At 43.1% G+C, this 16038-nt stretch overlaps 1 protein-coding gene across 2 annotated transcripts; it reads right to left on the bottom strand.

Moving 5' to 3' along the window:
- Positions 1–379: 379 nt before the first annotated feature.
- Positions 380–15347, bottom strand: RAB43 (RAB43, member RAS oncogene family). Of its 2 annotated transcripts, XM_062500935.1 has the most exons (4): positions 15117–15347; positions 6863–7046; positions 5836–5981; positions 380–470 (listed from the first exon to the last, which is right to left on the bottom strand). In XM_062500935.1, exons 1-4 carry the CDS (start codon positions 15324–15326, stop codon positions 393–395), a joined length of 618 nt encoding a protein of 205 aa, XP_062356919.1. In that variant the 5' UTR covers positions 15327–15347; the 3' UTR covers positions 380–392. The 2 variants fall into 2 exon arrangements, with proteins under 2 accessions (XP_062356919.1, XP_062356918.1); XM_062500934.1 differs by lacking the exon at positions 380–470 and having other exon boundaries at positions 1189–5981.
- Between the last annotated feature and the right edge of the window lie 691 nt (positions 15348–16038).

Raw genomic sequence — 16038 nt, 5'->3', positions numbered from 1 at the left:
AGTCCTGAGAAAATCCAGGTCAGTTCCTCCCAAGAGCAGGTTGTTGTTAATTATTTCCCTCTCACATGGACTCTGCAGCACACCAGTGCCAGGGCAGTTACAGCCACAAGGTTTCAGCAGTAAAAACGTGTCCTTAAAGAGAATTAATTGACAAATTCAGCTCTACCCAGAGCTCTGAGGAACCAGCTCTAGAGCCTGGCCCCTGCACTGACAACTCCTCTTTTGATACCCGAGGCTGTTATTGAAGCAGCAGACAATGCAAACCAAGTAATTCAATATTTGGCCCCCGTGGATCACAAATGCCCATCTGCTGACGTTCAAATTAAAGAGCCAAGCAAAAAGAAAGGGGTGTTGCTTTGTTTAATTTACAGCACTTCAATAAAACGCAGGATCTAAACGTTCCCTTGGGGAGGTACAGTTTTAACTACATTGTTCACACTTAATTGCAAGCACTGGAAAAGTAATTTGCAGTTCTCCAACACTGAGCATTTTGGGTTTCATTCTTCATCTTCCTGACAGCTCTGCTGGAGAGTTTGCTAAGTGGGAACAATTGAAAGTGCATGCATTTCTGGAAGTGATGGACATTTGGGAGGATAAGAGGAAGTTAGTTCAGCACCATTTGTTTAACTAAGAGTACATTAGGTCATGTCTTGTGTAAAAGTAGACCATACATCACTGTAGGATAGGATACATAATTTCTTAAAATTGATTTTGGTTCTGATCATATACCACAGCAAGGTACATGCATAAAATAACAACAAAAGGTATTAATTGTCAAATGTTCACTTTAATGAAACCTTTTTAATGATACACAGTACAATGTATCCACTAGTTTGCTAAAATTCACAACAAAAGCAGGTTTCATGTTTAAAAATACTTTTCATAATAAATTCATAAATAGATGAAGGTAAAGTATAAAAAATTACCATAGTATGCAAGCTTGCTCCCTTCTCTCCTCATATTCCAAATCATTTAGTCAGTATTGTGATAAGAAAGTTTAAAAGCAAAGTAGTTACTGATGGTTAGAAATGTACAGCCTGCATCTCTCAAAGAAACCTTGAGAAGCAACAGATTTGTCCTAGAAAATGCAGAACCATTTTAACACTGTTACCACCCAAACCCCTAAAATAATTTTGGAATGCAGTGAATGAATTCAATATGAATTAGAGATTTTTTTTTTTTCCTTCCCCCCCAAGAGGTGTGTGCAAGCCAGACTGGCTGGGATGCTCCCTGCTCTGGAGCTGTGGGGTTTTTACCTGTCAGATCTCAGCAGGTGAGGCACAGAAGAGGGAAAAGCTGACTGACAGCACAGAGCACATCTGCCTATCAGAAATCTGAAACAGAACATTTTAAACACTGTCACAAAGAACTAAATTCACCTTCTGCTCAGTACATGCCTCTCTATTCTCTGTCTGGCAGGCAGGACAGGGTCTGGGGTCCCCCACTGGCTTCCCCTGGTTTGGGAATGGTTTTTGTGTCTCACACCATTCCAGCATAACTCTGTGGGGAATCCCTGATGCTGCACCACCAAACTCTATCAGCAAAGTTATCCTCCCCATCAATATTATCACTCTCTCTTAAGAAAGCATAGATTTTTGTCAAGTATCAAACAACTTTTCACACTTTATCTATTTTAATAACATTTATAAAGGGAAAAAAATCTTACTTATGCACAGCATTGACATAGGAAATGAACATGAAAAATGCAGAATGATCAGGATGCTCTGCCTTTCACATTGATGATTTTTTTTTTTTCTCTGATAATTATTTCCCTTTAGTGCAAAACCACTTCCACACAAGTTTTGTGCTTTATTTGCAATGGTACCAAGATGCTTTTGAAGACATTGGGAGGCATCTGTCTGCAGCTTTCATTTCCGTGTAAATTCACCTCTTGGCTCACTTTCCAAAAATGTCTTCAAGTTTTCAAGACAAGTTTGCATGCCATGTCCAAAGGACAATCTTCCAAGCCCTTGTTTTCACATATGATAGTCTAGGCACCCAATACAAACAAGAGCTCCACTTTTGGTGAAGTTCTTGGAAATCTATCAGTATTAGCCAACAGGAAAGCTATTGGTTTTAGCTGGGCTTTATTTAGATTTTTCCCCCTGTTTTTTTCCAGTACACTTAGAGTAAGACTATCATCAGGACTTCTCCTCTCTTCTTAAGTATTCTCATTTTTCTCAAATTTTGTTTTGCAAAGCAAACATTAGCACGTTTCTGGGCTGACACTTATTTGGTTTTATATTTACATAACTATAAATATTTGTACAAGTTCCATCTGTGATGATGGACTAGATGAGAAACTGGAGATAAAAATTAGCTTAAAATCAATAATAAGGGTAAAAAAGGCTCCTGGGAACCACATTCTGCTGATGATTTAATTTCAGTATGTGCCTCTGCATTCCACTCCCAAGTGCTACAAGGCAGAGATCAATGTCCCCTCCTGTGCTTTTGTAATATTTTTGCACGCTTTGGTACTGCCAAAAAGAAATGATAAATTCTAATGCAAATACATGATCAGCCAAGGGGATCTGCTTAAAAGCAATTACTGCATCATAGTCTTGTTAATGTTCAACTGGCAGTAAACAGATTTCTTGGCAAATGTTTATGCTGTGAACTCAGAACAGGCACTACTGCATTATTCACTTGATGAACATCACTGCCTGCTTGCACCCTGAGAGCTGAAACTCAGGTTTTTACCCGTAAATCACAGGTTTATTGCTCCTCACTCCCTTCACCCAGGTATCCTTTTGGTTTCAGTAGGATTAATGGAGTTAAACCAACTGTCTTTTTAATGCCTCAATTCCATAGCTGTGTGTGACTTCCAGGTTTGATAAAGTCTTCAGCAGGGCAGTGACAAAAGGAAGGGTTTGGTAGTCAAAATAAACTTTAACTACTGACAGCCCAAGCACTAGCAGCAGCTAACCTAAAAAATAAAGCAAATCTTCAGCTTCCTTCTGAAAAAAAATTACTAAAAATTTAAAAATAAACCAGGTCGTCTTCTATTTCTTAAGTTCAGTTAGGAGGGCAGTGCAAACTTGTACTCCACTTGTTACAACACAGAAGAGCCAAGAGTTAAAACTGATTTAAAGCCATGGTTTTAGTTTTCTGCAGGAAACCGAAAACTAATTGGAATTGGTCACTTCATTTAAAGTACAGAAAACAAGTCACTGCTGCTGTATTGCACATTTTGTTACTGAACAGACTGACCTGCAGACAGAGCCTCACCCTTCAAGCCTAGTTTAAGAGATAAATCCAGGCAAATTGTAATGAAAAGTGTAGTGCCTGGTCTAAGTCTACTTATTCACTAAGCAAACCTCAAAACGAAGAAAATGAAGCAATAATTCCCCCATTCTTCATCTACTATAAAAACACAGTCATTCACTGGCTGTACTGGAAGCAGGATTCATATTCATTCTGCTTCTTGTTCCAGTTTTAAGATGAGTTACTTTGTAAACGATGGGTTTCAGTCTGAGAAGTATCAATACTGTTCTTAAATGCATGTGGATGTTTCTCAGCATTAAATAATTTGGCACTAATCCTGCAGGTAGTGGGGGGCTGAGCTCATCTGGGGGTCCCTGTTCAAGCAGAACTGCAGGACCATGACCTACAGATAAAAACTGTAATGGGTCACGACAGAAAGTCAAATGTTTGCAAATATTCTGTACCTTAAAGAACTCACCAGGAGGAAAAGCAGTCACCAGCACTGAGCTTTAGCCTGGACTGTCTTCAGAGTTTCTCCTGAGAGCAGAATATAGGGAATACACCAATAACTCTAGGGTTTGGAAAATTCCCATTTTCAAATCCCCAAATGTCTAGCTGGACATTTATTGCCTACTATCTTTGGAAGCAGGAATATCCTGGAAAACTATCCAAAAAACACTACCAAGAACTGCAGCTCAGCCTGCCCTTCTGTAGAAAATACCAGAATTGTGAAAACTGTACTAGTTGAAAAATTTAAGGCCTTTTCATTCTCACAACTATATAATTTTAAAATTAACCCTTTAGATAGAAGCAAACAGGCCACAAAGCACACATTACTCCTCAGTTATCTACCTCACAGCTTAAAAAAAAACAGAAAGAGCAGAGAATGGTTCAATATTTGCTACAGGAAGATGAATAGTATTAAAATTGGTATCCATTAGCCCTTTTCTAAATCTTCCTAATTTTCATGACACTGGATATGCTGGATGACTAAACTGGTGCATGCCTAATAGCAAAACAATTTAAGTCCTTTTTGTTCTGAATTTTTCAGAGTCAAGTGACTTCAAGTGAGAGCTTTTTGAAAAGTAAGCTCCTTCAAATCACCAGGATCACAGAAATCACTTGCCATCCCTGAACATCTTTGCTCTATCTGCAGAGTTTTAAATATTGCTGCTCTTGCTCTCTTTGCAAATCCACTTTTTTAAGGTGCCTGAGAGTGTAAATGCAGAGGAATCCATCAGGACCTTGGCTACATCTACAAGATACTCTACAGAGCTGCAGCTGAAAGAACTGGATTATTAAATCTATTTTACTTTATGATGACTTTTGATCCACTATGAAAGATTTTTCATGCTGAGTGTTTTCAAGAAATGAAAAGCAACTGGTAACTTGTGATAGGGAGAGGGGAACATTTGGGTACAAAGCTGAGAGGGAACCACTCAAAAAAGACCCTGGTTTCTCACAACCAAGAAGTTGCAATCATCCAGTTCTCAGCTGTTCCGAGGTCTTCTTTCCCATTATATGCCATGTGGTATTTAAAGAGATGGTTTAAAAAACAAAACCAACCAAAAAATCAAATCCACTTATGCACTCTGGTAACATAACATCACATGTCTGACCAGAATGAACCCTGTATTTGACCATTAGGCACATGGCAAGAGATCTTGAGATCTTGGCTTCAGTCAGTCCAAGGTTTCTCCAGTTCCTCTTTCCAGTGGTGCAGCTCTTGAGTTGTGGAATGAAATGACTGAGACCCGAGGGCAAAACCTCAGTGATGCTTCCACTGGGAAAAAGGAGCTATCACTGTGCAAACAACAGGCAAATGAAATACATCTTCCCTCTCCTCGAGGCCGTTTTAAATCACCACCCTGGTCCAATCCTGCTTGTGATAGTGCTCAGGCTGGTTTTTGCTTTTGTTAAAACACTAACTTCAAATGATAACAAAACCTGAGAGAAGCTCCCCCACCTGGGCCTGCTCCAACAGCAACTAGCAATTCACATGCCCTAGGCCAGGTGACTGCTATTTGGTCCTGTAATCAAAATCTTGGCTATTATGGCCCTTGAAATACCATTACCAAAGACACTGACACTTCCACTTCCAGTGGAGTGCTGAGGATTTGAAGAGACGCTGTCAAGATTGCCTAATCCAAAAGTGACCTCCATGTTAATGCTCAGACCTTTGGGTTTGCATCAGTCTCTTCCCCAGAAAAATGTCTTCCCACCCCAAAATACCAAGTTCAAAGTCATATCATCCTCCGTTTTCGTAACTCGTATGAAGGTTACAGAAAATAAAATGGTGGGGACAAATGTTGAGTAAGTTTTTCAGAGGGTTTGACTTTTAGAACCACCTCTCCAAAGTCCCTTTTTAAAACTAAGACACAGAAGCAAACAGGATTGTGTCTAACTTCTACAAAATTGCTGGTTTCACAGGAGGAGGAGGAGAATATGGCTACCATGCTACTCAGCATTAGGGTGAAGCACCATCTAAATTCCAGTAAATTTAGGGATATCAGCTAGCTCTTATCAGCAACCACAGCCCCAGTTTTCCCCAACGTCTTTGCTGTCAAGCTTGATGCTGTCAGTGTTCTTCTCACTGAACATGGGCCCCCCATGCCTCATCATCAGCTCCATGGCCATCTTCACAAAAGCCTCCTCCACGTTGCTGGAGTCCTTTGCAGAGGTCTCTATGGCACAGATGATGTTGTCATAGCGTTCAGCCAGGCTCTGGGCTTCTGCCAGCTGAACCTCTCTAAGGTCACTTAGGTCAGACTTGTTTCCTGGAAAGAAAGGAAACAACAGAGTGATTTTTAATGGCTGTTTGTGTCACAGGAAGTGTTTGGCAGGAGGTTCTGGGTTGCCCAAGGAAGCTGAAGAATTTCCATTCTGCAGATTTTCAAAATGTGACTGAAAAGGCCCTGACCAATCTGACTCTGGCCTTGCTCCAAGCAGGAGCTTGGACTGGATCATCTCCCCAGCCCTTTCCAACCTTTATTTCTGTACTACCCATAAAGAACAGAAAAAGGAACTGAAGAGTGGCTGTAGACGCCAACAGAAGAGAATAGGCTAGAAATTGAAGTTAAAACCATTCTGTAAAAACAGCAGCTGTCTGCTGATTCCTAGGGAAATCTAGAGTGGTACTGCTGTTGTATTAGCAGCTCTACAGGCTCCAAGAGCCACATCTGAGTCCAAAACATTTGGGCTGGAAAGCAGAACTTCCAGCAAAGAACTGACAAACTCTGATTGCCCCAAAGTCCTTCCAAAACTCCCTGTCTGCTCAAGTGGGTGTGTCTTCCAACTCACCAAAACACATCAGCTTGCTATGATGGAGCTTCCCTGGGCCCTGGAAACCTAAAGATCTTTATGATGAAATGAAAAATGAAAGGGGAGGAGGAAGAGAAGGAGAAAAAGGAGGACGAGGACTCCACAGCAGCTGTGCCTCAGAACTGGGAAATCCTGGGCATCCCAGTTCTCCATTAAACAAGATTCAAAGAACTCAAAGTTGTCCACTTCTGAACAAAAGTCAATCAAAGCAAAACATCTCTGCTTCAGTGAATCAGCTCTTCTGGTAAAATTTCCAAGGTGTGTTGCACAAACCTTAACTTCAACCAAAACCAAAACCTGTGGCCATATTAAAGCAGCAGTGACATTTTCAACTCACCAATGAGTAACTGCACGATGTTGGAGCCAGCATACTTCCTGACATCCTCGATCCAGCGAGGGATGGACAGGAAGGAGCCTCTCTTGCTGATGTCATAGGCCAGGATGGCCCCGTTGGCGCTGCGGTAATAACTCTGTGTGATGGTCCTGAACCTCTCCTGGCCTGCCGTGTCCCAGATCTGCAGCTGGGGGACAGTACAGGTGAGAGACAGCACAGGTGAGAGACAGGGACACACAGCACAGGTGACAGACAGCACAGGGACACACAGCACAGGTGAGACACAGCACAGGTGAGAGACAGCACAGGTGAGAGACAGGGACACACAGCACAGGTGACAGACAGCACAGGGACACACAGCACAGGTGAGACACAGCACAGGTGAGAGACAGCACAGGTGAGAGACAGGGACACACAGCACAGGGACACACAGCACAGGTGACAGACAGCACAGGTGAGAGACAGGGACACACAGCACAGGTGACAGACAGCACAGGGACACACAGGGACACACAGCACAGGTGACAGACAGCACAGGTGACAGACAGGGACACGCAGCACAGGTGAGAGAGCACAGGGACACACAGCACAGGTGACAGACAGCACAGGGACACACAGGGACACACAGCACAGGTGACAGACAGCACAGGTGACAGACAGGGACACGCAGCACAGGTGAGAGAGCACAGGGACACACAGCACAGGTGACAGACAGCACAGGGACACACAGGGACACACAGCACAGGTGAGAGAGCACAGGGACACACAGGGACACAGCACAGGTGACAGACAGCACAGGTGAGAGACAGGGACACAGTACAGGGACACACAGCACAGGTGACAGACAGCACAGGTGACACACAGGGACACACAGCACAGGTGACAGACAGCACAGGTGAGAGACAGGGACACACAGCACAGGTACACACAGGGACACACAGTAGCTGCTCTCCTCAACCAAGAGTGATGCCTGGAGAGGCTCCCTGGAACAGAGGCTGGACAGAGTTAAGGGAATAAAGCAGGGATTTCTTAAAAGCCCTTCAAGGGATTCACCTTGGGCAGTACAAGAGCCTGGCCAGGGCTACACCCAAGATGGACTCAGAGTCATGAGTGTTCACACTTTTATAGGTTTTGGTCCAGCTCCATGTTGGGGTTCATTGTCCAATTCCAGCTCCAGGTTCTGCAGTCCCATCCTCCCACATTTTCTCCTCAATTCTCTGCTGCTTGCACTTTTGGGACTGAAGCTGCAGCAGTGTCCTTGGTTCTGGGGCTGGAAAAGGGTTTTTGTCTGACTGAGCTGTGAGGAGAACTTGCCAACACTTCATATCAAGTTCAGAGTTATACACTAAAGCAGTACAGAGTCTGAAAAATATAAAAGCTAAAACTTAAGGCATCATTTCTCCCCTTAAGGCATCAAAGAGAGAGGACTTGATCCAAGAGCCTTGATACAAATCTCCTGTATATCCAATACATTCTAGCCCTGTGTTTATCTAGCCTTTTGTTCATGACCTAAGCATGAGAATATATGCTTGAGAACCTTGATAAAAACAGATATAAAATAATTACATATACATAGATATGTAATCTATGCTGAGAACTTGGCTGCTCAGAGTTTGTACCTGCATCAGTTGGGACCCTTGTTTCCTGCCAGTGAGCTCCTTCTGTGGCAGATATTGGAATTCTCTTTTGTGCCCTACCCCTTTGTCACCCTCTGCAGTAGAGGCAGCAGAACAAGGTGCCAGCCTGCAGCCAAGCTCACCTGGTGTGTCACTGAACTACAGGTGGCTTTTGGCTACCACACTGTCTGTGGTTCTGCCACAGGGGCAGGAACAATGGGAGCAGGATGTAGTCACATAATCTGAGAGCACTGATGCTGTTTTAGAAGGAAATAGGAGACAATTAAAAAAATATAGACAAAAGAGTGTATAATGAAATGCCAGCAATCCCAGGTCTCAATAAAGTCAGTCAAGGATCTGGTCAGTCTAGTCACCTGTCCTTTTCTGGGTGGTAAAACAGACATTACATCTGGGCAGGAAGAAGAAATGCTTGCTTTATATACTTTTGCCTAAATCCAGCAGCATGAGAATTAGGAGTTTGGTATCAGAGTTTGAGTTCCCAGTACGAGATGTTCCAGAGGAAGAAACCAAGTAATTCAGAGTGGACACCTGCTCCTAGGGAATTTCTTTGTAAATCCTGTTGTTTTATAGGTTGTCTAATGTCCTGGAATGTGATGTCTTGTATTCCAGGATCTTTTAATCCAAAGTAACTGTGGATGTTCTCACCCTCCATATAAATCTCTAATTCTTTCTGAATCTTCCAAAATTATTGGCTTCAATATATAGTCACACTGAAATGAAAGAATTTCCTTTCATAAATTTATATTCTGTTGCATTTGCATCTTCTCTATCCCCAGCTGATAACAGAGAGACCACTGTTTGTATTTTTGTGCCATTCTTTATATTCTGCATCACCACTGAAACAGGACATAAGAAAATTCTACTGGGGTTTTTAAACCTCTCATAGCATGGACCTTTTATTTATTATTTCCCTTCTCTCTGAACCCCCTTATTTTAAAGTGTTGTTGACAGCACAATGTGCCAGTGCTATTTAATACAAAATATTATGGAATCATTTTTCCTTTTATCTCTTCTGCACATTAGTGTTTTCTTTGTATCTTCTGACTCTGCTGCATTTTTGAGCAGCAAATTTCATTTTGGAGAAGGCAGTGCTGATAAGATCTCATTTCCTGTGCTAAGCAAGCATTCAGATCCCAGCTGATATATGTACAGCTTAAAAGGAATCAAGCCAATGAAAAAGGACTTCTCAGTTCTGGTAAGAGTGTTCTGAGAGCAGGGGAAGGGACTGCAATGGACTCAGAAAACCACAGAGCAATGATTATTAATGAAACAGATAATGGCTCAGAGAAGTCAACAGCAATTACCAGGGACAAGGAAATCTGGGCCAGGTTTATGAATGATCTCTGCACTCAAGTCTCCCACCAGACCTTTGTGTTTGTTAAATCTCAATACTTGATTAGGTCAAGTGCTAGAAAAGGCTAATGATGATTACTCTGAGGGATTCTGTGCATACAGACAAATTAGAAACATTTGAATTAAAAAATAAAATTGTTTTCACTTATACTTTTCACGTGGTGTAAATAAAAGTGCAGAGTGACTGAGCTAAGAACAACTCCCCCCAAGTCTGGAAGCCTGAGAACCTTGTCTTGTCACATCGTTTCTAATTTGAATAAAGTCTTCTATCATTAAGAATACACACTCTAGGCACAGCAACGAAGTATTATGAACCAGATTACTTAATGTAAAGCAAGTTGTATTTCTAAAGGAAAAATACAGCTAGTTTGCTTGAGAGCATCTTTAGAAAATTCTAAGATAAATATTTCCATGTAACATTAATCCGTCTGATACATGGTTAAAAATATAATTAAAGTAATTACATAAGTACCAGTTCTGATCACTGTTTTCTCCAGCATGCCTACAGAGAAATTTCACAGAATTCTACTGAAAAAAAACCATGACAACTATACAAAAACACCAATCACAGCTACAACTTTAACATGCTCATGCATAGTAAAAGTTTTATATATTTCTGTTAAACTACATTTACAAGTATGTAACTCTTGACAAAAAGTAACAATTGAAAACTTTGGACAAAAAAATGTAGCCTTAGTATTTCTCATTCCAAAGTCCCTCAGTTTAAGTTAAAAGTTAAATGCCACAGGAACTGTACTAGCCACAGGTTACTAAAAAAAGACATGGTCATGTATTCTTTTGTATTGTACAAGTGTATGATATGTTGTAAACGACACAAAGTTCTTAATTATTTATTTCCTTGATTTAAGTGCTTCAGCTTTGTAAATAATATGATGGTAGCCACATCTGTCACTCAGTAACCTTTTAAAGCAGCTCCTGATTTTGCAATTACTCTGGCAACTCCTTTGGTGTAAGAAGGCAGAGAGAAGTTGGGATTGCTGGAGAACTGTGCTGAATTCATTTGAAACTACTAATTAAAAACACCTATGAAATCAGAGATTGGTGGCAGGCCTTCAGGGGCACCACTGCTAGGAACAAAAGAGAACAGGGTAAAGAACAGGGAATGAATACTCATGGCTCAGAAGGAATATGGCAGAATAAAGGAGCCACCTTGCTCATGCTGATTGTTTCACTACTGAATACTCATTTACTCACAGAAGTTGATTATTTTGATCTGCTCTTGGCTTGGAACTTTTTGGACAGCCACACTCTTCAGGGAGGCACATAAAGGACAGTGAGAGACACCAGGAAAAAAATCTGAAACAATGAGTGTTTCAATTGGATATAAGGAGGAAAACAGAAGGTGGTAAAACTTCTGTAAAATCTTCCTCTGGAAGATCATTCTGGGATGTCTGCTTGGGCTAACAGAAAGCAGATTCTGAACTACAGAAAAAGACAAAACATTCAAGATGGTGAGTGACAGGCTGGCCAAAGAGCACAGTAAATGATCATTATCAAATGGACCAACGTGGCTGCTTCTTCCTCAAAGAATAATGCTCAGCAGATGGCCTCAAGACACATTAAATAATTTCTCCCTTCGTTTCTTCCTACATAATTTATTAAGTACTTTCCTGATTCTTCTAAAGTATCACAGGAGTTCAGATGTTCTTCTGCTTGTGGAGCAGCATAAATAATGACTAAGTACATCCTCCAGCTGATACCTTCCTTTACAAAAGCAGAAATGTCACTTTTGCAGCAATATTCCATAAAATTTCCCAGCAGTGAAATACTGGACCTGAAGACTGTGCTAAATGAATCTTAACCAACTGTGTCTGCATCCTGTCATCTCAAATGGCAGACAATAATATACATTCCTGTAGGATGGCAAATCACACCACTTGCTCCTAAAAACATTTCTTGAAACTGCTTTGCAACTTAATCCATGCAGTTTTTGCCAAAAGCAACATCTCTGTGGCAGTGTATTTCAATTTAAAGTGATATTCAGAGACTGAAGAGTCAGGATAAACAGCTCCATTCAAATGTTTCCCTACACAACTTTCAGAGAATGAGGACTCCCTCTTTTTTGGGAATGGAGTATTCCCGTTTGCTCCAGGTTATGAGTGTCCAAGTGAGTTGACAGAGAGCAATATTTTCCTCTGGATATCAAAGAATATTGCTTCCAGTAGCTCTGCATTTATCTGTGTAGCCAAGTTATTAAATCCCCAGTCAGGAGACAGTTAACAAGTCACAACTCTGTATTACTGGCAATTTGGCCAGGTCATGACACAAAATACATTTTGTGAAAGGAATACAGTTCACAGCCATGAGGCCTGAATCAAAGCCAATAATCTTGATAACATATGGGCTGAAAAAGCTTGTAAATGAAGAAGTGCAATGGTACATAAAGAAGTTTTTGTTGTAAAAGGAATGTGTTTTCAACTGTTCTCTTCTGCTATTTTCTGAAAGTTATACTGAGAGAGAAAAACTATGGCATAGAGGAAAAATACTTTATGTAAAACACTAGGAAATGACAGCATAAAGTAGACATTAAGGACAATTAATCAGCTCACAGGACGTAATTCATCAAAAGAAAAAGACTTTTGTTATTACTAACCATGATTTATGGACTTGGACTTAGGAATGTCCTTGCCTATCATTATGTAAAATCTTGGTCCCAGAATTTTATAAATATCTTTTCTTACAGTAACATAAAAGTTATAAAACATTTTTGTTCTGTTGGCCAGATTTTTTTCTATCGCTCAAAAAACAAGTAATTATTTTATCACTAGGACTTTAATCACTATACATTAAGTGATTGACACCACTTCTAAACACTTCTGAGTGATTAACAAGACCAACTTTTGAGCACTATAGTCTGTACTCTAGGATTTAGCCAGCCAGGAAGGATGTCTTTTAGAGAAAGCAGTATGCCACAATTTCAAACAGCATGTGCTAGAACATTTCTTTAAACGAAGACAGCCTGCAGACATTTCATAAAGCTGATCTCTTTCCAGATGAAGTTTAGTCAGCTTCAGCAGCAGAAGATGGAACACCATGTGAGACTTGAAAGAACACGGCTTCAAGGTGCAAGGAAAGCCTCAAGTTCATAAATAATTACAAAAAAAAAAAAAGTTATTTGCAGCACCTTAACCTTCAGTATTCAAATAGGCATATTTTCCCTTATCAAACAACAAAAAAAAACAAACAAAAAACCCCCACCAAAACACATCAAAAGAAAGTGAGACCTCAATTCCTTGGGCTCCAAATGTTCCAGAAACATTATGTAACTGTGACAGGAACATTTGAAGTTTGAAACAGAAGGGGGCACATTTAACCTAAAATTGTTTGTTTCATTCTCAAAAAAAGTGTTGTTGGGTTGCAATACTACCCTTAGCCAGCCTAAAAGTGAAGTTTAGGCCTCCAGGGAGGTGGAACAAGTTTTTGTAGACACTTTGTTTTGAGGGAACTTCTAAATATGAGCCTCTAAAACATTACAAAAACAGGATTTTTCTCATTCCTGCACCATTTGCTAAATAGAAAACAACACTGTCTTGAGTAGCATAAAACCCAAATGAAACCAAAGCAGCAGACAATTACCTGGCCTGCTTTTGTAAGGCAAGAAGTGCAAGTAGTGTATGTAAGTCAGCTCAAAAAAGTATCAGAAAATGCTTCCTTATTTCCCATTTCCAAGAGCAGGGTTAGCAAACCTTAGATGGGCTGCTCTGGAATCTCAATCCAACTGGACAAGTCTGATTTAAACTTCACACTTGCCTCACACCATAACAGACCAAACAAAAAAAAAAAAAAAAAAAAAAAAAAAAAAACCCAACCTCCCAAGCAAGTGCTTTCATATTCATATTCAGGCTGTGTCCCTGACTCAGCAGCTGACAAAAGTATCTGTAAGGTAAATCAGCAAGTGTTGGATTCATTTCCCTAAAGTAATACTTTAAATTCTTCAATATGTGCATTCATCATCTTTTTCCTAAGTGGAAGTACAGAACAACCCAAAGGAAAAGAAAGCCTCAGGACCTCACACTTTCTTTTTTTTTTTTTTTTTTGCAAAATACTCAGAAATAGCACACAGGTTTGGTTACAGACAGGCAGGAACACTCAGGTGTAAGTGGTGACAATTTGGAAAAGCACACCTAGGAGGTTTGGCTGATTGCCTGGGGCACTCCTGAAGTCCCTGGCACCAGGAACACTCATTTGTCCCTTTCTGTGTGTCTGGCAATTAATTGGAGGCAGGTTCCTAGAGGAGAACCCCCACTCCTCACTTGCCAAGAGGTGTGGAAGAGGCACTGACAGCTCAAACAGAAAATCTGAGTTTGCTTTTCAGCTCCCCAGCCCCAGCCAGACGTCACAGCGAAAGCTGAGATACCAACAAGAAAATAAACACTGCTGCTGGGTGGAACTGATAATCCCTCTCTTTTCCTAAAAAATGTAAGCCTTCATCTCTTCTGTTTCATGCAACTTTTTCACCTTTGTATTCTGTTCACCGAAGTTAATTTATAGGAAAAAAAACGACAGAGGGCTTTGACACCTACTTTAATAAACACAGGCCAAAACTTGACCGCATCACTGTATTTGTGTGTCACCAAAAGCTTTACAATTCCACTGCCTTTCTCCAGCGGTGACTGAATTAAATGTTTTTAGTCTAACTAGGAGTAAGATAGTCGTGCAACCCCATTCTGGAGGGGCTGGTGAAAGGATTGATTCCAGTTTAAAGCATCTACAATAAACCATAGATGCTTTAAACATTTCCCCCCCACTTGCACTCCTGTGCTCAGAGGGTGAGCACAGCTGTAGGGAATCTGTGCCACCGAGAATCTGAGGATAGATCCTGCACGTCCGAGTTCTTTCTAACCTTACCAACCAGCAGATTTCCTCCAGCACAAAAAAAACCCAAAAAACAAACCAACCCAACCAGATGTCAAATTTAGAATTTATTGGTCCTATAAAGAAGAACCGTAAAAACGGCACTTCCTGTGACACCCTGTAAACAGTGTCTTAAGATAATAACACTCCTAATTTAAGAACCTTCTCTCAATCTGCCAGTTGCACATCCCTTTCTGGAAACACTACAGCCCAGCTGAGCTTTCTTCTGGCTTGTAAACAGCCCGGGGCCAGAAGGAAGCCTGGGGAAAGAGGGCAAGGCAGGCTGAGCGAGGCCTGGCACCGGGCTCCGGGCGGAACCGGCCCGGTTTGGGCTCCGCAGCCGCTCCCGCCCGCCCACGGATGCGCTCGGTGCCTCCCGGCCCGGCTCTCACCTTCACCCGCTTGCCCTGGATCTCCAGGCTCTTCATGGTGAAGTCCACGCCGATGGTGCTGCCCTGGCGCTCCGAGAAGGCCCCGGTTTTGAAGCGCTGCACCAGGCAGGTCTTGCCCACGCTGGCATCGCCGATCAGCACCAGCTTGAAGAGGAAATCGTAGCTCTCCTCGGGGTCGGGGCCGGCGCCCGGCGCGGCCGCTCCGGGCATGGCGGGGAGCGCTGCGGCCGAGGGCAGCCGGCCGGGCCGGGCTGGGCTGGGCTGGGCCGGGCTCGGCTCCGCTCGGCTCGGCTCGGCTCTGCGCAGCGCCCGCCGCCGGCACCGCCGGGACCGCCCCGCTCCGGGACCGCCCCTGCCGGGACCGAGCCGGGACCGCCCCGCTCCGGGACCGCCCCTGCCGGGACCGAGCCGGGACCGCCCCGCTCCGGGACCGCCCCGGAATCGCTCCGGGACCGCCCCTCTCCGGGACCGAGCCGGGACCGCCCCGCTCCGGGACCGCCCCGGAATCGCTCCGGGACCGCCCCTGCCGGGACCGAGCCGGGACCGCCCCGCTCCGGGACCGCCCCTGCCTCGGCCCTTCCCGCGGCCGGGCTGTGGCCGCTCCGGGTGGGGAATCAGTCACTGCCCCGGGATCGGTCACCAAGCAGGGATCGGTCCCTGCCCCGGGATCGGTCACTATGCCCGGGATCGGTCACTATGCCCGGGATCGGTCCCTGCCCCGGGATCGGTCCCTGCCCCGGGATCGGTCACTATGCCCGGGATCGGTCACTATGCCCGGCAGTCCCGGACTGGCCGCAGGTCCCCTTGTCCCGGTCCCACCCTGGGGTGCTGGTGAACCGTTCCTTGATCGCTGCCGGGCGGACAGTCTGCCCTCGGCTGTGTTCGTCCGCATCCTCGCGGGGTGACGGATTTCTGCGCTGCG

This window comes from Cinclus cinclus, chromosome 12 (genome assembly GCF_963662255.1).
Source record: "Cinclus cinclus chromosome 12, bCinCin1.1, whole genome shotgun sequence".
Taxonomy (NCBI): Eukaryota; Metazoa; Chordata; class Aves; order Passeriformes; family Cinclidae; genus Cinclus; species Cinclus cinclus.
Note: the sequence above shows the minus strand (reverse complement) of the source record. Positions and strands in the feature narration are given on the sequence as shown.